The 23981-nt window shown below is 38.6% G+C and overlaps 1 protein-coding gene across 1 annotated transcript in view; it reads right to left on the bottom strand.

Annotated features, from left to right (window-relative positions):
- BICD1 (BICD cargo adaptor 1) overlaps positions 1 to 23981 on the bottom strand; it is a 283341-nt gene that overhangs the window by 128119 nt on the left and 131241 nt on the right. The window contains 1 exon segment of the mRNA XM_079139326.1: positions 17205 to 17417. Within this exon segment, the coding sequence (XP_078995452.1) occupies positions 17205 to 17417 (213 nt within the window).

The raw sequence follows: 23981 nt of genomic DNA, 5'->3' as shown, positions 1-23981 counted from the left end.
TGTTTCTAACATATGAACTTTTGGGGAACACATTCGAACCATAGCAATAACCCTGACTTCTACTCATTTCAGATAGGAATACAATGACAGATTGCTCATAAACAACCAATCAATTTCAAGGTCATCTAAGATATGCATAGAATAACAAAGGACCTGGTGTTAAGTCTTTAAAAAGATTTCTCTCGGACTAGAGAGCTAAGTGGTGTCCACCTGGATGTTTCCCACAGGACATTAATTCAGGTGTGTACTTGGAGGATATCAGCTAAGTGCTTTCTGCTTTGCAACTGCCCTAGGAGGAGCAGCATATCGGCAGAGAATTATCTTCCCGTATCAGAATGAATTGTATATTCATTTTATTTCCCTCAGCAGTGTAATAAAGGTGGACATTGCCTTACACATTCTGCTATTTCCAGCAGTGTCTGGCACAGTATTTGCAGAGTAGGTGCCTAACTGGATGGTCATTCCTGAAGGACGCATTTTACAGCAAATTAAAATACAGCACAGGGTTTCCATTTCTCTTTGCCGGAGTCTGGAAACTTGTGGTTACATATGACTCTCTGCACGTACACATGGAAAGCATTTGCCAACTCAATAGTATTTCTCTCAATCTGAAGCTTAATGGTGGATTTGTCCATCACAATAAGAGGGTAATAACACTGTCTGACCTTGGAATGACTCATTGCCCTTCTCTGCTGACTGGCCCCAGGCAGGAAGAGGAATACAAAATAAATGAATGGGTGAGTACACCGCAATGAGATGGGCATCGCCAACTCTACTCTTCTGAATCCAATTGACTTTAAATATATCTTCTCTCTTTGTTCTAATAACACATGCCCCATATAGATTGAGATATGATAAAGAATTGAGTATTAGACAAAGTTATATACTATCTCTTATTTCTCTTATTTTTTAAATTTTTTTCAAACTAATATAGAATATGCATTTCCAAAGGGGGATGGTATGACCCCTGAGGAGGACCAACTAATGACCCCCAAAGATATTCAGGTCCTACTCCCTGGAATCTGTGAATGTTACCTCATGTGGTAACAGAGACTTTGCAGATGTGATTAAGGAATTTGAGATGGAGAAATTGTCCTGGATTAGCTGGGTAGACCCTAAATGGAATCACAGTGCGCCCTTCAGAGGGAAGCAGAGGGAGGCTTGATACAGAAGAAGGCAACATGATACTGAGACAAGAAGCCATGTTGCTGGCTGGCTCTGAATGATGGAGGAAGTGGCCATTAGCCAATGAATCCACGGAGGGCAGACTGGGGACTTGGAAAAGGCTGTGTACACTTCCCCAGCACCTCCAGAGGGCGTTTGGCCCAACCAGCACCTTGACTTTAAACCAGCAAATTGCGGACTTCTGGCCTCCAGCAAGTAAGAAGAGAAGAGTGTTGTACTTAAGCCACAAAATTTGTAGTGGGCCAAATTTGTTACACCAGCCACGCAAAATCAATACCATTCCAAACAGGTCAAAATTAGCCCTTGGAGAATCCAGAACTTTCTTAGATATTATAATGGTTTGTGGACTTCTCAATTGACAGGAAAAATTAGGGGGAAAATGTTCAAAAATGCTCCATAAAGAGATGGCAATGCAAAGAAAGGTTGTGAACTATTTTATTGGCAAGCACTGCCAATGAGAGAGCAATTCAAATACAATGCAACATTTTTATCATACTCAAGACCCAGTATTATTATTATCATTAATTGTTGGGATAAAGAGGTAAGTTAATATTCTGTTAGTGTTTTCTGTTTTGTTTTTCTTTTCTTTTTTTTTTTGTACTGAGGATCAAACTCAGCGGTGCTTAACCACTGAGCTACATCCCCTGCCCTTTTTGTCTTTTATTTTGAGGCAGGGTCTCACTGAGTTGCTTAGGACTTCACTAAGTTGCTGCAGCTGGTCTCAAACTTGTAATCCTCCTGCCTTGGCCTCCCTAGCCACAGGGATTACAGGCAGGATTACCATGTCCAACTATCATAGGTGTTTGTTTTGTTTGTTTTTGTTTTGTGGGTGCGTATATGTGTGGCATGCATGTTTGTGTATAGGGAGGGGCATACTGGGAATTGAAAATAGGGGCACTCTACCACTGAGTTACATTCCCAGTCTTTTTGTCTTTTATGTGGAGACAGGGTCTCACTAAGTTGCTGAGGCTGGCCTTGAATTATGATCCTCATTCCTCAGCCTACCCAATAGCCTGTTATGTTCTTTTACTTCTTTCATTTCTTTTTGTTCTTTTTAGATATACATGACAGTAGGGTGTATTTTGACATATTATACATACATGGAATATAACTTCCCATTCTTGTGGTTGTATATGATGTGGAGTCACACTGGTCATGTATTCATATATGAATATAGGAAAGTTATGCCCAATTTATTCTACTGTCTTCCCATTCCCATCCCTCTCCCTTCCCTTCATTCCTCTTTGTCTAGTCCAATGAACTTCTGTTCTCCAACCCGCTTTGTGTGTCAGCATCCGCATATCAGAGAGAACATTCGGCCTTTGGTTTTGGGGGATTGGCTTTATATCTTTTATTTTAACTCCTGAATTAGCTACTCAGAAAAAGCTTGCTGATCACCTTTTCATACAGGTAGAAAATGTTTACCTAGTGTTTAGATAGATACTGTCTTACATGTGCTACATTAAGACATTGTAATAATTTTGCCTAAATATTGTCAACCTATTAGTATGCATATCTAAAAACAATTGCATACCAAAACACTGGATACCAAAATACCTAGGTATCAGGAAATTCATTCTGATATTCTAGATTCCTATAATCTGATGTAGGCTATGAGGTCTCTGTAATCTGTGATGGCTTCAGAAGAGATGTATGGTTACAATTCTGCTCTTTGAAAAATTGTTTTAGTAAAACCAAAACCCTCTCAGGAAACTATTTCTCAATAAGTAGTTTTAACATTACCACACAAGTGATGATATATAAATCAGCTGAGTAAGTAATCAGTATGCAGACTTTTTTCTGGAATGCACAGTATTTTACTTTAATTCAAATTCAAAGTTAAAGTTTCTATTAATACATCTAGTATGATTCAGTCCACAGGGTTTATTTTTGAAATATCTGTGTATAGTTCAAGATATATATATAAATTCATTATGATAACTCAGCTCACTCCTTAGGTTGCTCAAGTATAAGCTTCCCATAACCTTCAAGAAATTAAGTCCTGAGTGGCTTCGGGTATCCTTGATTGTGAGATTAAGCTATAAATTCCCTTAGGAGAATTAAATGCCTGGACAGAATCTCAATCAGGCTGGACCTGCCAATTGGGATGTTCTTTGGAGATAGAGGTCAAGATATTAAAAAAAAAAAAAAAAAATGATTAAAATTGCACACTAAGCGTTCTAGCTGAAATGCTGACCACATTCCTTCTCCTTCTGCTCAGCCTGCACAGGGAACAAAATCTGAGCCTAGGGTGGGAGAAAACGTTTGAAACAGAACCAGGCTATTTTTAGTCCAAGAATCAATGTGTGCTAAATGGATTGTGCATGGATCCTTATTCTTATGTTCCAAGAGTAGAAATGACCCTGTCCAAAAGATAAGAAAGGGAAGGAAAGGGAAGGAGGGAGGGAGAGAAGGAAAGAAATGTTCATGTATATGCTGAGTATGCACCAGTTCTACAGTTTACAGAGTGGGCTGCCTCTTACTGTTTTTTATTTGTAAATAGTGAGTGATAATTAATAAAAACTTAATGTCCTTGAATAAAGTAAAGAGGCTGTGCAAGATTATTTAAAAACAGATTTTTTTTGTTTTGTTTTTTTAACCTATGTCAGCTCCAGAGCTTCCATTTCTACAGCATGTCCTGAGCAGGGCAGTCTCGCTATTTCCAACTGCAGCTTGACCTTCCTGGCAATTTCCCATTTAATTCTCCATTTGGCACCGGTTTAATGACTGGCTATCACACAGGAAATTGATGTAACTGTCACATCAGACCAGAAGTCTATGGCCCTTTTCATTGTCTAATGTAGAAATGAAATAGTCACAAATAATAATGATACTATTTTGAACTATGTCCAAATCATATCTAATACCTGGATGTTGGGACTATTTAAATATGCTTAAGTTTTTTAGTTTTTCCCCAAATATTTGGGATCATGAATATGCAAGTCCTTACTACTGCCCTATAAATAAGCTCAAAATACTAAAAATATTTTTAAATGAAGATCAAAAGACATCGTTTTGAGAACTATTAAAAAGTCATATTATGTCTCATTGACAACTATAATAACCCAACTTTCTAAATAATTGAAAAAAACATTTCTAATCCTTATGTAGAGAAACTGAGTGTATATGCTCTTTATAAGGATGCATGCATTTTATGGCCAATCTATACTCACTGGCTCTCTGGGTATATGGGATTACAACGAGCAACATGATACTTCACAGATCTGCAGGATGCATGCCTCACCTTCCTCTAATGGAAACCAGAGTGTCCCCGAGGGACGCTGTTTCCCCCACACCCCTCCCAAGTGCTGACCACTGTATTTCTGAAGTCCCTCTAACCCTGGGCCCGGGGGTGGGACTGCTGCCCCTCGTGGCTCTTCTCTGAGCATTCTCCCTCACTCTCCCTAAAACACTTGTGCCTTAAATCTTGTGTCATCAGATTGCACCATCCACTACCCAGCCCTGCTACTGTGCCAGTTGTTCAGTCCCACCAAACATCCACTCATTTCCCTGCTGTCACCTTCAGAACTTCTGGTCTTAATTCTTGTTTGGATCCTACCTGTCACTTAAGTTCCCAGCTTGCTGCTACTGGGAGGTGGGAGGACCTTTAGGAGATGGAGCCTTGTGGGAGGTTTTAGGTCTTTGAGGTGTGGCCTCACGGGGGGCTGTGAGAGCCTGTTCTCGTCCGCTTTCCTTTATTTAATTTCCTGGCCAGGAGGGAAGTGTTTTTGCTTCACCGTGCACTTCTGGTATGATGTGCTATACTTCCCCCGAGAGGCCCAAGAGCAATATGTCCACCCCATCATGGACTAGAACTTTCCAAACTGTGAGGCAAAATAAACCTCCTCTCTCAAGTCGGAAGGTAATCTCTGACTGCTTCAGGTGTTCGTCAGTGACAGAAAACTAACACGATGCACATAGATGATCTCATTCCCGCAGCTCCTCTTCTTGGGGATCTTCTCCTACCACCCTCACTCACTCCCCTGCTTCGACCTTAGTGACCCCTCTCCAGGTCACGATCACCTACTTCTCCCTTCAAATCCCAACACCTCCCCAACTTCCCTCTCAACTGTGGCTCTGTCCTCCCACTTCAGTGACGTGACTGAGGCCAACCAAAGACGACTTACAGACTCTCTTCTGTGTCTATGCATGTGGCAGCGTCTTTCTCCACATATTCTGCTTTTCCAGGCATTGCCACAGATGAGAAGCCCTTGCTGACCTCCAAAAGTAGTACCTCCACATTTTTTTGGTAGGGGAGGGTACTGAGGATTGAACCCACAGACGCTTTATCTCTGAACCACATCCCCAGCAACCCCCTTTTTTTGGTACCAGAGAATAAATTTGGGGGCACTTGACCACTGAGCCACATCCCCAGCCCTATTTTGTATTTTATTTTGAGACAGGGTCTCACTGAGTTGCTTAGTGACTCACTTTTGCTGAGGCTGGCTTTGAACTCATGATCCTCCTGCTTCGGACTCCCGATCCGCTGGGATTACAGACATACACCATTGCTCCTGGTTAATCCCTTCACTTTTGTACCAGATTCCATCTCTCTCTTCTTTGCTTAAGGAAATTAATTGCTCCATGCATCGTTCCCTTTTCTTGGTACAGCCCTAAAATTCCCCTCTCCAGTGAACCGTGCCTGTCAGCACTCACATATGCTGCTACTTCATCCATCTTAGAACAAGAACCACTTGTCCTGAGTCCATTCCCTCTCCTGGCAACCTCCTCATTTCTTTCATCTTCTTTACAAACTCCAATGAAAACATTGCTTCTATTCCGCTTCCAGTTCCTCACCTTACAGCGCCTCTTATGTCCACTCTAATCAGGCTTTGGCTCCCACCATCCTCAGGAAATTCTCCCATGGGTAACCAGCGACCATGCCGCTAAGTCAAGGTCAACTCTGTTCCCTCGTCTTGCTCAACCTGTGGGCAGCACTGGCACTCTTGGCCGCTCCCTTCCAGCTTGCCGCTTTCTTCACTTGGCTCACATTCTCTCTTCATTTTCTTTCTGCCTCACTAGTATTTTTTAGGGTTTTTTTTTTTTTGTCTTTTTTTTTTTTTTTTTGCTGGTTTCCCTTCTAGTCCCCAACCTCTTGATGCTGAGGGGGCCCAGAGTTCAATGCTTGGTCCCTTTCTCTTTCCTATCTACACTTCTGTCCTTAATGATCTCACCAATACCATGACTTTAAATAGCATCTGTCTGTTGACAACTCCAAAATCTGTAGCTCTACCCTAAGCCTCTCTCTGAACTCTAGGTCCTCACCTCCCACTACCCACCCCACACCTACACTTGGAGATCTAGCAGAAACTGAAAAAATTACGTGCTCCAAACTGAGTGTCTGATGTTCCCTCATGGAACCTGTTCTATCTGAACACTCCCCTCCTCAATTGATGATAATTCCACTTTTTAAGTTGATCAAACAGCCTTGGAATAGAACTATTTTTTTTCCTCCCTACCTCTGGTTCTGTATAGCCAACCCATTAGAAAGTCATGCTGGCTCCTTTCTCAAAAAATGTTCAAAATATGATGCCTATTCCCCACCTCCACCTGTCCCCATGGTCCAAATCACCATCTTCTCATGTGCAGACGGGTCATCTGTTGTAATTCCCACTTGTGGTCTTGCCCCAACAGTCCCGTCCCCCCTGTGCTCAACACCTTCCATAAAGTAACCAAAAAAAAAAAAAAAGTTTACCAAAGTAAAAACCAAAACCCAGGCAACAGTCTATAAAGAGTTGCGTGATCTGGCTTCCTGTTTCCTCTTCCTCTTCATCATGCCGGTGTGGTGTTGGTGAAGGGACAGGTGCAGAGATCAATACAAAAGAATACAAAGTCCAGAAACAAACACCACAAACATGGCCAGTCGACCTAGACAAAGGTGCCAAGGCAAATCAACAGAGAAAGGGTAGTGTTTCCAACAAACCGTCCTGAACAATTGGACATATATATGCCTGAAAAAATGAACTTCAACCTGAACCTCATACTTTATATAAAAATTAACTCAAAACAGACTGTAGATCTACATTTAACATTACAAATCTTTAGATGAAAAACTAGGAGAAAATCTTTATAACTCAGAGATAGAGAAAGAGTCTTAAACCTGACACCAAGAGCACAACATGCAAGAAGCTTGTTGCTGTTTTCAGTGCTAGATGTTGACCCAGGGACTTGGACGTGCTAGGCAAGGGCTCTGCCACTGAACTACATTCCCAGCCCTCAAAATAAGTTTGTTTCACTTTGGTTTTTTTGCATACATTAGACTTCATCACAGTAAAAAATTTTTTCTTTGTGTTGTGATTTGAATGTGGTTTATTTCCCAAGGGTTCATATGCTGGGAGTTTGGTTGTCAGTGTGGCAATGTTGAAGGGACTCATGGAAGGTCTTTAGGTCAGCTGGAGTATACCCTCAGAAGGGACTGTGGGACTCCACTCTTTCTGGCTTCTTGTTAGGTAATATAGTCTTTCCCTCTTACAGGCATTCCTGCCATCTGCCATGAGGTCCTTACCAGAGCTGAGTGATGCCAGTACTATGCCCTTGAATCTCCAGAACTGTAGTTAAAAAAACTCATTTATTTAAAAAGTAGCCTGCCTCTGGCATTTTGTTACAGTAATGAAAAACAGACTATTATACTCTGGCAGAAGGCACTTTTGAGAGAAAGAAAAGATAAGCTGCAGACTGGGAGAAAAATATTTGCAAATCACATCTGACAAAAGGCTTGTATCCAGAATATATAAAGAATTCTTAACATTTACCTAGAAAAGAAACAACTAAATTAAATTATGGGCAAAAGCCTGGACAGACATTTACCAAAGAGAATATGTAGAAAGCAAATAAGCGCAAGAAGTATTCAATAGTATTATCCATTATGAAAATGCAAATCAAAACCACAATGGGATACCACTACATGCCTACCAGAGTAGTAACAATTAGAAAATACTGACAATACCAAGTGTTGAAAAGGATGAAATCCAGGTGACAGAAACTCTTGTGCAATGCTAGGGGGAAGTGCAAAATGGTACAGTTACTCTGGAAAAGCTACACACACCTTACCTTACCACAGGACCTGGCTTCACCACTCCCCTAAGTAGTGACCCTGGAAAAATGAACACCTATGCTCACACAAACACATAAATGTAACTAAGAAAAAAGTACGAAAACTGTACAGCATGCTCTTTACTGATATTACAGAAGTAAAAACTAGAAAAACTCAATAAAATACTGACAGTGGTAGACACTGGGTAGTAAAAATATGAATGTGAGTGATTTTAAACATGTATAAAAATAGCATTGTATACCTGTAACATGTATAACTTTGATCACAGAAAAATTTAAATGATTTGAAAAATAAGGCTTTTTGTTTCATCCCCTATTCTTTCCTTTTCGGCTGTTCGTTAAGTTCTGCCAACTATTTTCTGTTCCCTTCTTACTGATTTATTAGCTCACCTCTAACCATCCACAACCTGCCACCTGCAGCCCATCAGTCCCTACCTGATAACCACCTGCCCAGCTGGCCCTCCTGAAAGCAGACTTCCTTGAAGATGGCTGGGATCATGGGAGTCCTCTGAAATGAATTTGGTGTGATCCTTCATCCTCTACAACATTATGAGCTTTTGATCATGAGCTGCAAATCTGTGGTTAACTTCTGGTTACAAACCACTGTATAATGTCTCTTGGTTCCCACCACAGACTCATATCCCAAAATCCCCCAAACTGCCTTTCTCCTTTGTCTGAACAGGTCCTGGTTTTTCTTTGCAACTCCCCTCTAGGATCATCTTCCTCAGAAAAGTATCTTATTCCTGTATCCACCTTTCTCCAAAGAACTGTACAGTCACATTGTTCCAGCAAACCTTCTCTTCTGTATACTTTTGGCAATTGTGTGTTTGTTGTTTGCAATCAGACTTGAAATATGGATGGGAATTCCTCTTGCACCAAAGCATTGCCTATACAGCAAAGGTTTTGAGTGTAACTATTTCTGTAAGAAAATGAGCAGTGGAGTATGTGCTTAGCATATGTGAGACCCTGGGTTCAATACCCAGCACAATTAAAAAATAATAAAAGGTGATATATCAATGAAAAAAACATAAATGCAAGTGAATGTATACAGAAGATCTATTTATCACCACCAAAATCTAAAAATAACCCACGGTTTCTTCAACAGGTGAATCAAGTAAACAAGCTGCAGTGTATTTACACAGTGGAATGATACCCAGCAATAAAAAGGAATGAACTTGACGGATGCAATGACTTTGATGAATCTCAAAGGCATGATGCCATTTTCAAAAGATTACATACCATAAGGTTACATTTTTGTGACATTCCTGAACAACAAAACTTTGGTGACAGAGAAGAAATTACAGGCTATCAAAAGCACCTAAATGGCGTCTGGCTTCACCACAGGCACTGAATATGTGGAATGAATGAATAAATGTAGGACTGCGAAGTTGAAAATCCAAAAAGATTAAAAACCTATAGAGGAATGCCTAAAGAGAAACTCAATACTTAGGTCTGACAGCTGAAATTTTCAAGGATTCCCAACAGGTATAAAAACAGCCGATAGTGTCACGTGTGTGTGTTTTTGTTTTTGTTTTGTTTAATAAGATACACATGTCAGTCTGAAAACCAGGATGCTGAGGCATCCTGAAACCTGCCACATGAGGAAGTACTAATAATGGATCTAGATATGTTTAGTCTGAAAAAAGAAATGACGAGACAGCTCTTTCTAAATATGTGAAATTGTTGGGCATGGCCTAAAATTGTCAAGTGAAATAGGAAACAACAACAACAACAACAAATCAATCTCTGTAGAGCCAGAGGCTAGAAATATGGTCAGCTGGTGAGAAGTACATGGACCAATGTTCACTTAACAAAAAGGAGCAGCTGAACAATTAGTGCTGCCACACAACAGGATGGGCAGCCTTGGGAAGGAGGCAGATGACAGGAAATGAACAGTTATTTTATTATTTTTAAATTTCAATTGATTGATTGATTGATTGTGGTACTGGTGAGTGAACCCAGGGCTTTCCACATGCCAGGCAAGCACTCCATTACTGAGCTACAGCCCAAGTCCATGAACAGTACTTTAGCATGTTCATAGTACCTGTCTTCTTACACAGGACTTCTGAGTTAGTACTGCCATCTACATGTTGTAAGTAAAGAAACTAAAGCTTAAAGACTATTATAGTTGAGATAAGTGTCCCCCAGTGACCTACATGGTAAATAAACTTTCGGTCTCCAGTTTGGTGTTATTGGGAGGTAGCAGAAACTTTAAGAGGTCTAGTGGAAGAGATTCCAGTCACTGGAGGCATGTCCTTGAAAAGGGTAGTGGAATCCCAGCCCCTTACTCTCATCATCTTTTGAATCCCAGTCAAGAGACACTTCACAGAAGAAATACAATCAACAAACATATGGAAACATTTTCATCATCTCTAGCAATTAGAGAAATGCAAATCAAAACTACTCTAAGATTTCATCTCACTCCAGTCAGAATGGCAATTATCAAGAATACAAGCATTAAGTGTTAGCGAGGATGTGGGGAAAAAGGTACACTCCTACATGGCTGGTGGGGATGCAGATTGGTACAACCACCATGGAAAGCAGTGTGGAGATTCCTCAGAAAACTTGGAATGGAACCACCATTTGGCCCAGTTACCCCACTTCTTGGCCTATACCCAAAGGACTTAAAATCCGCATACTACAGTATGCAGCCACATCAATGTTCATAGCTGCTCAATTCACAATAGCTAAACTTAGGAACCAACCCAGATGCCCTTCAACAGATGGATGGATAAAGAAAATGTGGTATATATACACAATGGAATATTACTCAGCCTTAAAGAATGAAATTATGGCATTTGCAGGTAAATGGATGGAACTAGAGAATATCATGTTACGTGAAATAAGCCAATCCCCCATATCCAAAGACTGAATGTTTTCTCTGATAAGTGGATGCTGATCCATATTGGGGGTTGGGAGGGAAGAATGAAGGACCTTTGGATTGTCCAGAGGGGAGTAAGAGGAGGGGTAGGGTGGTGGGGAAGGGAAGGATGGTAGAATGAGACAGAAATTATTACCCTATATACATGTATGATTACATGACCAGTATGATTCTGCACCATGTATAGCCAGTTATGCTCTATTTGTGTACAATGTGTCAAAATGCATTCTACCGTCATGTATAACTAATTAGAACAAATTTACATTTTTTTTAAAAAGGTAAGGTTTTGCTCTGCTACTCATTCACTACCAAGATGTGCTGCCTTACCTGAAGTAAGAGAGTCACTTGATCATGGTCTATAACTTCCAAAACTGTGAGCCAAAATAACCTTTTTTGTTTTTATAAGTTTATCATCTCAGTTATTTGTCACAGTGATAGAATGTTAACACAGAGAACAAATGTAACTTGCCTAATATCACAGAATTGGCAAGTGATATTCACATAGAGATGGCTAACTTCCAAAACATGTTCTTTCAGCTTAGTTTAATTCAATGTGACTCAATAAAAATTATTTTTTAACTTTAATTTCTAATATCTGATTTTGGTTAGGCTTGATATTGGGGAAAACAAGAAAAAGGACAGACAAAATATAGTCCCTTCTTTGAAAGGGGATCACAGGTTCTCTTTGCCATGATTCTCGGACTGTCTGAATAACAAATACATGACCATTTAGGAATGTTGAAGAAATACTCTGGTTCTGGGGGAAGTATGTACCAAATAACCACTACAGTACGTTCCCACTCCAGAATGTTATGAGTATGATTTCCTTACGGTAGAAGAGATGTATTTTTTAAATGTTCAAATAATAGATTTCTGGAAAATGGGCTACTGGTATATTATGAAATTTGATTTTCTTATTCCACTGAGGGAAAAATTTGGACTTTCAAATGTGATAAAAATCATATGGACTAAGCATCTTTAAAAATATGCCAGTGTCATATCCCACTAAAATGTTAATATCATTCCAATAAGTTACAGATTAAATTATTGTCAAGCCAGGAAAAGTAGTATATGCCTGCAATTCCAGCTACTTGGGAGCATGAGGCAGGAGGATTACAAATTCAAGGTCAACCTGGATGACTTAGCAAGACTCTATCTCAAAAAATGAAATGAAATGAAGTAAAGGGCTGGGGAAGATAGCTCAATGGCAGAACATTTGACAAGAAGACCTAAGTTCTTGGCCCGGTACTGCAAAAAAAAAAAAAAAAAGTTTGGCTCTTGTCTTAGTCTATTCCTGTTGCTAAAACAAAGTACCTAAGACTGGGTAATTTGTAAAGAACAGAAACTTATTTCTCACAGTTCTAGAGGCTAGAAGTCTAAGGTCAAAGCCCAGAAGCTTTGGTGTCCAGTGAGAACTCAGTCTTGACTCTCAAGATGGCACCTTATTGCTGCATCCTCTGGAGGGGAGGAATGCTCTGTCCTCACATGGCAGAAGGGCAAAAAAGGCTTACCCAGTTCCCCCACTTCTTTTATAAGTGCTAATCCCATTTATGAGTGCACTGTCCTCATAACTTAATCACTTCTTACCACATTATTGATTAAGTTTCAATACATGAATCTGAAGGAGACAGTAAGACCACAGAAGCTATTATGCTAGTGCCTGTTACATTCTCCAAGAAATTTCATTCGTTTGAGGCACAATTCAGAAGAGGGTGATGCACTTTGGGCAGTTACCATGACAAAGCTAAGAGCTTATAGATCACAGCCAGTTTTCCTGAGTTTAGATCCTGGCTTATCACTTAGTACAAGTACACTGGACAAATAACTAAACGTCTCTTCAATTCACATGTCCCATTTCCCATTTGAGTAAAATAGGATAATATACTCATAGCACCTACCTCAATATGGTTGATACAAAGATTCAGCAAGATAACACATGTAAACAATTAAGAACTTTAAAGTATAGGCTTAATAAGGTCAATAAATTTTGACCTCAATTTTGACTTAAAAAGAGGGTTTTTTTTTTTTTTTTTAGGTTTGTTTATTTATTTTTATGCAGTGTCAAGGTTTGAATGAAGGGCCTCACACATATTGGGCAAGCACTTCACCCCTGAGTTATATTCCTGGCTAATTTTTTCATTTTTTAACTCCAATCTGCTGCATTCCACCTAAGAGGTCTGTCTATCTTATCTGACATACCAATTCTGTTTAGAAATACTGATACAAATGCTTTATGTGCTTTGTAACTACTACAGTAAGTTCTGGCATACCTTACTAAGCAAGCAATAGGTAATATAAAAAGTTTAATTATCTTACTTTATGGTTTCATCAATGTGGATTTTAATTAAATTTAGTACAAAGAAATTATTCAATAAACACTGTCCAAATAAACCTACTTAGGTTATCTCTCTTAGGCCTAATGCACTGAACGTAGAAAAATGAAATCCAAACTTGTTTTAGTAAGCTCTGTTTAGGAACTACAGTAATCTATCTGCTTTATGTTCTCACCAAAGTGATGCAAATTAAGAGAATGCAGGGATTCCCCACGCACACGGTCTATTATTGATCTTATAATATTAACTTTTAATTTGGTTCTTTGATTTGGATGATAACTTTTATTTTTACTGCCCATACTTTTAAATACTCTTTAAAACCGTTTGCCATTAAACACATGTTTACAGTTAGGCTGATAAAATGTCAAATGTCTTAAAAATTGAGAGGAATTATGTGAAAATATAAGTTAGTTTTTAACAGTTAACCATAGTCCTGAGGTTTCTTAACAACCAAGGCAGAAAGAGAAGCATATTGTAATTCCTCCTGCCAAACCTGAACCACAATAGAAAGGATTTCCACGGTGGTAAATTCAGAGACCTTTATCTAATGTTTCCTTAACCTAAGAATATAGCTCTACATAATGAGTGATATCTTCATGGACTTTTATGGGGAATGTAGAAAATTATTAATGATAATAGCATAAGCTTATTACAGATTTATTGTATGCCAAAATAACCTTAAAATAAATTTTACCAATGTCAGGAATATAAAACTATTAGCAGAATGGAGAAAATTGATTTCCAAATACTTAATTAGGCAATTTTTCCATTTCGCCACTCTACTTTCCTACAACTACATATATGCAAGACAATTTGACCTGGGAATTACACATATACACACACCTATATATGTAAAGCTACCGTACTGCACACAACTTCAGAAACACACCTTTGCCAATACCAACAATAATGATCCTACTGAAACAAGAGATGAGCCCTTTTAGTAACTGCACATGATTTCATTAATTATTAAATTCACACACAGCATCTGTCAAGCTGAGGATTTACTAAACTTTGGTTGCCCTTGTGTATTTCTTATGGTCTATTAGGCATATTTTTTTCTAACTTGCATGATCTCTCTTCTAATCACTATGTATCAGAGTGTACAAAAAATAAAACTGAGCCTACAATAAAAACAAATCTGAAATTTCAATTTAATATCAGTCACCAAAAGTATGTTATCAGTTAACTAAAAAATATATAATTTATTTCTATTCTCCTTTTATAACGTGTTCTGCTCTAAATGCTAATAATAATGTTGTTAAGGGCATCAAAACAACTTGAAGCCTGATGAAAAACAGCAGGCCCCAGAGACACAGTAATACCATTAGCTTTCAGCCTGTCAGAACATCAACAAACACATCCTGACACACTTAGGAAATGAGAGAACTAATAAGTTTTTAAATTTTTTTTCTTTCAATTATCTGACAAATCTGAACAAATATATTCATAGCCTAAATTGCCTTGAGTTGCTTTAGATTAAAAAACAAAAACAAACAAATTTGTATGCCCCAAGCTATTCTATTATTGCAAACCAATTACCCAAAAAGCATAGAAATCTAAGGGTTGTCAAAGAATTCGTTCAGGAGATCATGGTGCTCAGCAATTATCCAAATTGTGATTCTTCTGATACTTCCTTCCTCAGCTTTGGGCAGATCAAAAAGTCTGAATCAGTGGTTCTTAAAATGTTTCCAGAGCAACAGCCACAGCATCACCTGGGAACTGTTGGAAATGCATATTCTTAGATTCCACCTGACCTACTACATCAGAATCTCCAGGGATAAGACCCAGGATTCCTATTTTGCTGAGTTCTATGACATTTCTGATGCTCGCTGAGTTTTGAGATCAGTTCTCAAACTTCAGTGAGCATTGGAAGAAGGAGTCCTCAGATATTTTTCCACTTGCTGCCTCAATTCCTTTCTAGCCTACATCCTCATTCTTAATTAAATCTACTTATTGGAAACTACTGTGCATGAGAATGCTCTCAACCCCACTGCCTGGACTCACAGAAAACTTTTATGGATTCCCTGCCTTTTCCCAAACCTTAGCTGCTTTTTCCTCAGGCAGAGCCATCGCACACAGTAGGGATGTACAGTGGACTCATCCACTGGCCATCAAGACTGCTTAACTCACGGGTCATAATTCACATAAACCACCTATGTGGGTGCCCATGGTCCTCGTGTTGTTCACAACACTCACCGCCCTCTGCCAACCTGCACACAAACCTGCCACTCATACTCAGGTTGCTGCCTATGGATGTCCAGTGCTTGCTTAATCCAGGTGGTGGGCAGTGGCACTACATGACCTTTGGTCTACTTCTGCAGGGAGGCTGGGCCTACGGGGAAGCCTGGAGTTGGAAGGGTGAATGGCAATTCCTTAGGAGGAGGAGGGTCTAGTACCCTAAAGGGTGAACAAGCAATAGCCAAAAAAAGCACTTCAGATGCTTTAAAATGATGAATTGGAGAGCAATTTGCACTGGAGGAAAATGAGGCCAGTACTCTGAAAATTGTTTCATGTTCAACACTAGCCTCGACTTGCTCTGTTCTCAGTTTCTAGAAGTCCTGTCATGTATTTGGGCATGTCTGAAGATAAGGAGATGGGTAAAGCAGAGACTTTACTGTCAATATTCATTTCATTTGTTATAATTCATCTGAAAATGTAAATTATTTTTTAAATTTCAGTAAATCTTGGAAAATTTGTATCTCATAATAAGGGGATCCTATCTGTCATATGTCACTACTTCTCTTATATTTAACAATATTTGAGAGAAGGGATTACTTTCTCATATTTCAGAAGATTGAAAAATTTTCTCAATTACTAGATGTTCAATTCAGGAACCTAATTGGGTGATTCTCGCAGCTGCATGTCAATCACTCCTGCATGGGTGTGGGTGCTAAAGGACATCAGCACCTCTTCTACAGATTCCTTATATGCATGCTGTGTGCGTGTGTCAAAATATCACACTGAGCCCCATTAATAGGTACAATTAATACATATTAATAAAAAGTAAAACATATTGCTAAAAAATGGAGTGAATGATAGAATATGAAGTTTCCAAAAATGGTCTTATAGGGGTTTGATGAATGAGGCTGCATTTGGCTACCTCTATCCTTATGCTACCCCTCACTAAAGAATGTCCTGGCAGTCTGGAAAGGATATGGTATGTGATGTTGCCTTGAAAAGGCTGGTGAGGATAGTTTGGTGGAGACTCAGAGTCTGATTGAGATCCCTTGATCTAATTCATACTGGCTATCATTTGCTGCCTTCCTTACAACAAGTAAAATGGTTTAAAGTTCTGCATCACAAGACTCTAAGGCTCTTAGAACACTCCCCTGGGATCTCATTTCCCAGTGAGGAGCATTTTGGGCTAACACTGCTGTCATTTTCAATTCACACTGCTACAGAGGATCACAACCCAACATTCTTCTCTAAATTAAAACAGGCAATGGGGGCAGGGAGTGCTAAGGTCACTATATTTTTTAAATACACCTTGGCAAAATGGTCAAGGCCATTCCCAGCCCATAAAAATTTTAATTCTTAAAAAACAATAAAAGAGAGGAAAGATCATGTCAGAACAAGCTGCTGTCATTTGCTATAAAGGCAGGAAAATTGCTAGCATCAGTATTATGTGCTTTTGGCTTAATACAGTTCCTCAGATGAAAGCAATGGTTTTGTTGTCTCTCCAGCAGAGAGCACTTTATCTTATTCCTCTCTGCCACACAAGTACTGAGGGAATTGGTTTACTTGTTTACCTCCTTCAGATCCTGCACAACGGCCGTGAGCCTCTCATTTTCTGCTTGGACATTAGTGACCACAGCCCGGCTCTGTTTCAGTTCGTTCTGCATCTCCAAGATCTTGCCCAGGTAGTAGGCTTCCTTCGATGCAGACTCCTGCAGAAGCGTTTCCTCCCGAGTCTCTCCATCCTCGGCGACTTTACGATGGATGGAGAAGGACTGCCCAAATGCCTGTAGAGTATTTGTAAAGAGAAAAAGTACACAATGAAATATATCACAGCACTCTAAAGTACACTTGGAAAAACACTTTGTTTGACTTTGTGTATAAAAAAGCTATGCTGAAAGACCTCCAGGAGAAAAAAAGAAAAATAATAATAACCAATAAAAACATAGGTAACCATCTAGCAGCCCTAATTGGTACTTGAAGTCCTTTTTGAATAATTCAAATCCTTTTTGGGGAAAGTGGTGCTGGGGGATCAAACCCAGAACTTCCTGCATGTTAATAAGCACATGCTCTACCACGGAGCTAAAGCTTCAGTCCCTTCAAAATCCAATTTTAAGGAGAAAAAAAATTTTAATTATCTTACAAAAATAGCTATGTGTTAAAGAAATAAGTTGAAAAACATTACTGGTTGTTTTATGTTATTTTTGTTTAGACAGATTCTATTGAAAAACAGCTGAGTGCTAATCAGCCCATAAAAATTCACATTGTCACCTTTGTTTTAGAAAAAAATCCCATAGCCAGTCATGATGGTGCACCTGTAATCCCAGCAGCTCGGGAGGCTTAGACAGGAGGATTCCAAGTTCAAAGCCAGCCTCAGTAATTTAGAAAAGCCCTAAGCAACTTAGCAAGACTGTCTCAAAAAAATAAACCAAAAGGGCTGGGGATGTGGCTCAGTGGTTAAGCACCCCTACGTTCAAGTCCCAGTAACCCGCCTCAAAAATCCCATAATATTTTACCAAAAGAAAATAATAGTTTCATTAGCTTTCTAATACATTAGCAGTAATGCCAGACCAATTATGAACAAATGCCTTTAAGAGAGAAAATCATCAAAGAACATTCAAATGGCCCAGTACCACAGACATTGAAATGTCTTCTCTGTGTAAGAAAACATGTATCTATTTATTTGGGCAGAAAAGAATACAAAAGAATAAACCAGAAACTAAACAAATTGGTTGTCTCCAGGGGATGTTGGAATGGGGTGGAAAGAATGGGGGAATGAAATGCACCAGAGGAACGATGGGGCGCGAGGCTTTTCTGGGTATGCCTTTTCACATAGTTCTGACTCTCAGAACTACAGTTATGTTTCACATGCCCCACAAATACACAGCAGAAACCACATCTTTATGTGTGGGGAAAACCCAAAACAGAACACGAATAGTAAAAGACAAAACTAATTGTATTATGACTGAACAACAAAGTCACACCAGAAGGTATATGGACTAAAAATCAAACCTTAGTATTTTGGAAAACAATATTTTTACTTTACATGAGGTTAAAGACAATATAGTCACTGGGTGCAGTGGTGCACACCTGTGATCCCCGCAGCCGGTAGGCTGAGACAGGAAGACTGGGGATGTGAAGCCAGCCTCAGCAATTCAGCAAGGCCCTAAGCAAGTCAGTGAGACCCTGACTCTAAATAAAATATAAAAATGTGGTTCAAAGGTTATGCACCCCTGGGTTCAATCCCAGGTACCAAAAAATAAATAAAAATAAATTTTAAAAAAATTTTAGTTAAAAAAAAGACAACATGGTCTGTACCAAAACACTATATGATCTAGCTAGTGGTGAAGTTGTTTCTCATAGAGATTATGAAAGCAAGGTTTCTCAATGTTGGAGAAAGGAGCCACAAATAAGGAAGGGAGAAATTGAGAAGGAAACTAGCAGTATTAGGTTATGATGGAAATATCAGGATAAACATAATTTAATGGGTACATAAATATTCATAGATGGAGAGAGAGAGAGAAAGGCTTCCCATGGATGTGCATATTCATACACACACACACACACACACACACACACACACACACACACACACACACACTCCCCAGCTCTGTCAGCTGTGGGGCCCAGAAGCAATGGCATGCCAATAGCAATAAGCACACCCCGCACCCAGATTTTGTTTTTCAATATCAATCTCCAATAAAAAGAACAAGGCGCTTTGGAAAAATTACTGATTCTAGGCTGGAGCACAATGAGTTTGGCATATTTGCGGAAGCCAAGAGTAGTAAAATGCTTTTTAAAAAATGACAGGGAGCCAGGTGCAGTGGCACAGGCTTGTAATCCCAAAACTCAGGAGGAATGGCAGGAAGATCACAAGTTCATGGACAGTCTGGGCAACTTAGTTAAGACTTTCTCTCAAAATAAAAAATATAAAAGAACTGGGGGTACATGCAGCTCAGTGGTAGAATGCTTGCCTAGCATGTGCAAGGCCCTGAGTAGAATCCCCAGGACCTCAAAAAAATAAAATAAAAAATTGGGGGATGTGTCAAAAGGACATAGGAGCCTACCTGAAGGAGTGCCCAATGATCAAAATGAATAATTATAAGAATACATTTTAAGTGCAGGCCATACAGCCCATCTCGTAGAGTGCCTGCCTCTCATGCTGGAGGCCTGGGTTTGAGTCCCCAGCACTCTAGGATTGTGGAAATAATAATACATTATAATCCATTGAATAAAGTATATATTTGTGAGCACACATTAATATATTAACTGAATAAATGGGGAAGAAGAAATAGTTCTTTCTTATAGTAGATTCTAATAACATAAAAGGAATGATAGAAATAAATTATATCAGCATTTGAGCAAATATCAAGTAATAACTATTGAGGAAAAGAATCATCCTTATCATCTATATAACCTAAAATGTTTGGGAAAAGTACTATGAGAAACAAGGTATTTGTCTTAAAGTATCTCCCCTCAAGATACTTACTAAATTCCATGGGGAAAATAGTAAACTTACAGCAAAAAAGAATTGGGAGACACCACCTTAACTAAGTTAGATCAACTATGAGACATTGATATCATGTACCCACTAATACAATATGTTGAGAAGCACTACATCACTTCAGTGGTACTCCTGCCCCAAAGCATAAGCCAATTCTTACCATAAAACATCAGACAAACCCATACTGGGAGACTTTCTACGAAACCATTGGCCAGGACTCTTCAAAATTATAACGGTTATAAAAAATAGGGAAAGATTCCTCCAGATTAGATAAGACCAAGAAGACATGACGTGCTGGGTGGGGTCCTGGATTGGATTCTGAACCTGAAAAAAGGCACTGGTAGAACATGTGGTCTATATACCCAATAGAGCTTTACTCAGCCAAGAAGAAGAACGAAATTAAGGCACTTGCTACCTGGTAAATGGTTGGAACTAGAAAATATCATGCTAAGTGAAAAAAGCCAGACTCAGAAGGTCAAGGGTTGACTTTTTCTCTCATATGCAGAATCTAGGGTGGGAAGGATTTTAAAAAGGAAGGGAGTCTCACAAACAGAATGGAGACCAACAGAATAGAGAAAGGGGACAGAGAGGAGGGGAGAAGGCAAAGGAATGGGGAAGGACTGGGGAACAAAATCTATCATATGCTGTGACCATGTACAAATACACTACAATGTGTATTATAATCACATACACACAATTATATAATTAATAATAACTGTATTGTTAATATAATTAATTACTGATTAATATAATTACTAGTAATAACAAGGGAAATCGGTACAGCAGAGCATGCAGATCAGAGGAAGGAAGAGGGGAGAGAAAGGGAAGGTACTGGAAAATGGGATTGATCAAATTATATTATAAGCATGTATGAATAGGCATAATGAATCCCACTACTATGTATAATTATAATACACTAATAAAAAAAGGCCCTGGTGGGACAGTTGATAAAACTGGGTAATAGCCTGGCTAATCATATTGTATCAGTGTCAATCTCTGGCTTCCACAATTGCAGAGTGGTTATGTAAGATGGTAACATTTAGGGTATAAAGAATATGTGGAAATTCGTATAGTATTTTAGCAACTTTCTCTACATCTAAAGTTATTTCAAAATAAAAAGTCAGTACATTCATGGCCTCTGCTCTAAAGGACTTTGCAGGTCTGATAAAATACTGGCACAGAGTTATGGAAGAACATCAAGGACATGAACACCAAAGAAGTACTATATTCAATGAGAATACTATAGCTTTATGGTGTGCCACGACATCATCACATTTTGAAATTTAAAATGCTCCTGGATCATGCTGTAGTCCATGGAAATACGAGACCATAATCAGCCTATGAAACTCCATCTTACATTTGTTATACTGTTACTCTGAAGGCAGAAAAGATATGTTAATTATTATAAGAGACATCTGATAATAGGAGGAAATAGCACGATTTAGTGATTTTAAAGACAATCTGGGGCTTCTCTTAAATAATACTAATAGAATAAAACATTTTAAAAATAATACTCTGAAAACATGTGTCTTAGTAGACTACATTTAGAATGTCAACAAAATCAAATATGGCTCCTAAGCACCAGCTGAGAACCAAGTCTTCCAAATTAGATGTCCCTCTATGCACAGAATACTCCTGGTGCTTGGCTTGTTAGATCTCAGGACAGAAAGGAATTCTTGAGTAGTTAGATACCCATGTATGGTGATAAGCATATAAAATCATGAATAGATGAAAAAATTGTGTTTGGAGGTCATGTTAATTCTATTCTTCAGTTGGTAATGAACAGATTCTGTGAGGTCACTTCTGAATTGATTACCCATTGAAATACTTCCAGAGCAAGGGAGATTCTGGCAGCAGCTATCACCAGAGTGGGCTGGTGAGCCTTCTGTAGCTTCTCACTCTGCTAAAAGATCCCAGATTCTGTAGTCAAGTATTGGTAAAATCTAAAATTATCATGAACTGTGTCAAGATCCGCAGCTAGCTTGTTTTGCACAATGATTTCCCCACTTTTGGGTATAGAAAACTTGAAACATCTGCCAAAGGGTCATTTTCTTTACTCTGCCTCAGTAAAATCTGTAGGCTTGGGCATTTCTATAGCCCTTGGTTGAAACAACTCCTAACATCTTCATGGGAAGTAAATTTATTATTCCAACCTTTACGTAAAGTTTTCAAAAATCTGTACTCTAGATTGAGCACCAAAGGAGATTAAAAAAATTTTTTTTCAGAAATAGACATTGAACAGGTTTTCAAAAAACTATCAAGAATTAAAATTGCAAATACAAAATCTTGATGAATATTTTATTTGTTTTCATTCCAGCCCAGAAACTTCAACTAAACATATGGGTTTCTGAAATAAGTCATTATTTTAAGGAAGAACTAAGCCTTTCACTGGACCTAATGTGAAAGATGATCAAAGTGCAGAATATAATCTAAGGACATTACTGGTGTTTTTTACTTGAAATAGCAAAATAATACCAATTCTGCACAGGCCAGAGATGCCCCATGATACACATTTGTCGACGAGAACTAACACCACTCAGAAAATATCTGCTTTTCTTAAGAAAGGGAGGGTAAGCCAGGTAGCGTAGTGCATACCTCCAACCCCAGCTACTCAGGAGGCTGAGGCAGGAGGATCACAAGTTTGAGGCCAGCCTGGGCTTAGCAAAACTCTGCCTCAAAATAAAATAGAAAAGGACTGGAGAAGTAGCAAAAAAAGTACAATGTTTTTGAGTTAAATCCCCAGTACTGAAAAAAAGAAAGGAAAGAAGAAAAGAAAGGGGGGAGGAAGAAAGAAAATGAAAAAAAAAAAAAAAACCGCGAGGGTAAAGAAGGCAACACTTCCATTTTCCTAATTGCCAGTGGCTGGAACCGGGCATGACAGCCACTGACATTCATCATTTAGTCACTTGCTAAAATTGATTTACCAGACCTGTCTGACTCTCCCAGGCATCTCCTTCCTCTATAACCAATGGTCTCCTGACAAGAAGACAGCAATCTTTTTCAAGGTTATTGAAGCTACACTCTGTGTTGAATCATGAAATTAGCTTCAATGTCCACTTACAGGCAAACTGAGGGTAGGTATACTTCGAATTATTTTTTGTTGCAATGGAAAATTCCTTTTAGGTACTACAGTAATTTTTTTTATTTTATTGTAAACAAATGGCATACAGCTTGTTTCTCAAGGTACGACAGTAATTTCATGGGTAATTTTTATTTGAAGTCAATTAAGGCAAACTAATATTTCTGTACAGTTTCCGCATGTCCTATGATTTCTCATCATGTTAGTGTAGCTATAATTGCATATTACTTTTAATATATTCCATTGCAATGGACCAAAATTGCTTTACTTATTAGCATAAGTCCAACTAGCTAATAACAAACACTTTTTTTGTCCTATTATGTGATTTCTTAATCAAAGAAAACTGATATTTTATGTCTTCATGTTCAGGGTAACATGTTAACTATGAAGTAGAATTTTCATAACTCTTATTCTTCACAAAATGAAAGGTAAAATTTTGGTGAGAATATTTAATAATATCACTTGAACTTCAATAAGCATGCTTACTTACAAAATTTTCATTCTTTTTCATCTTAAAAACTGTGGCAGAAAGGGTACTAGGTCACCCAAGGACATGAGACAAAATATTTTTAATTTGAAACTGCAAAATAATACTGAAATTTGCTCATTCATTCATTTGTTCTTCACTCCACAGATTGACAGAGCACTATACTACACCAGGAACTACTTTAGGCACTGATACCACAGTGTTCTAGAAAATATGTCATCCAGAGCACACATTCTACTGAAACATAAACAAATAAATCGATAATAACTGTGTGACATAAT

This window comes from Sciurus vulgaris (genome assembly GCF_902686455.1).
Source record: "Sciurus vulgaris genome assembly, chromosome: 5".
Classification (NCBI taxonomy): Eukaryota; Metazoa; Chordata; class Mammalia; order Rodentia; family Sciuridae; genus Sciurus; species Sciurus vulgaris.
This window is presented reverse-complemented; position numbering and strand designations above follow the sequence as displayed.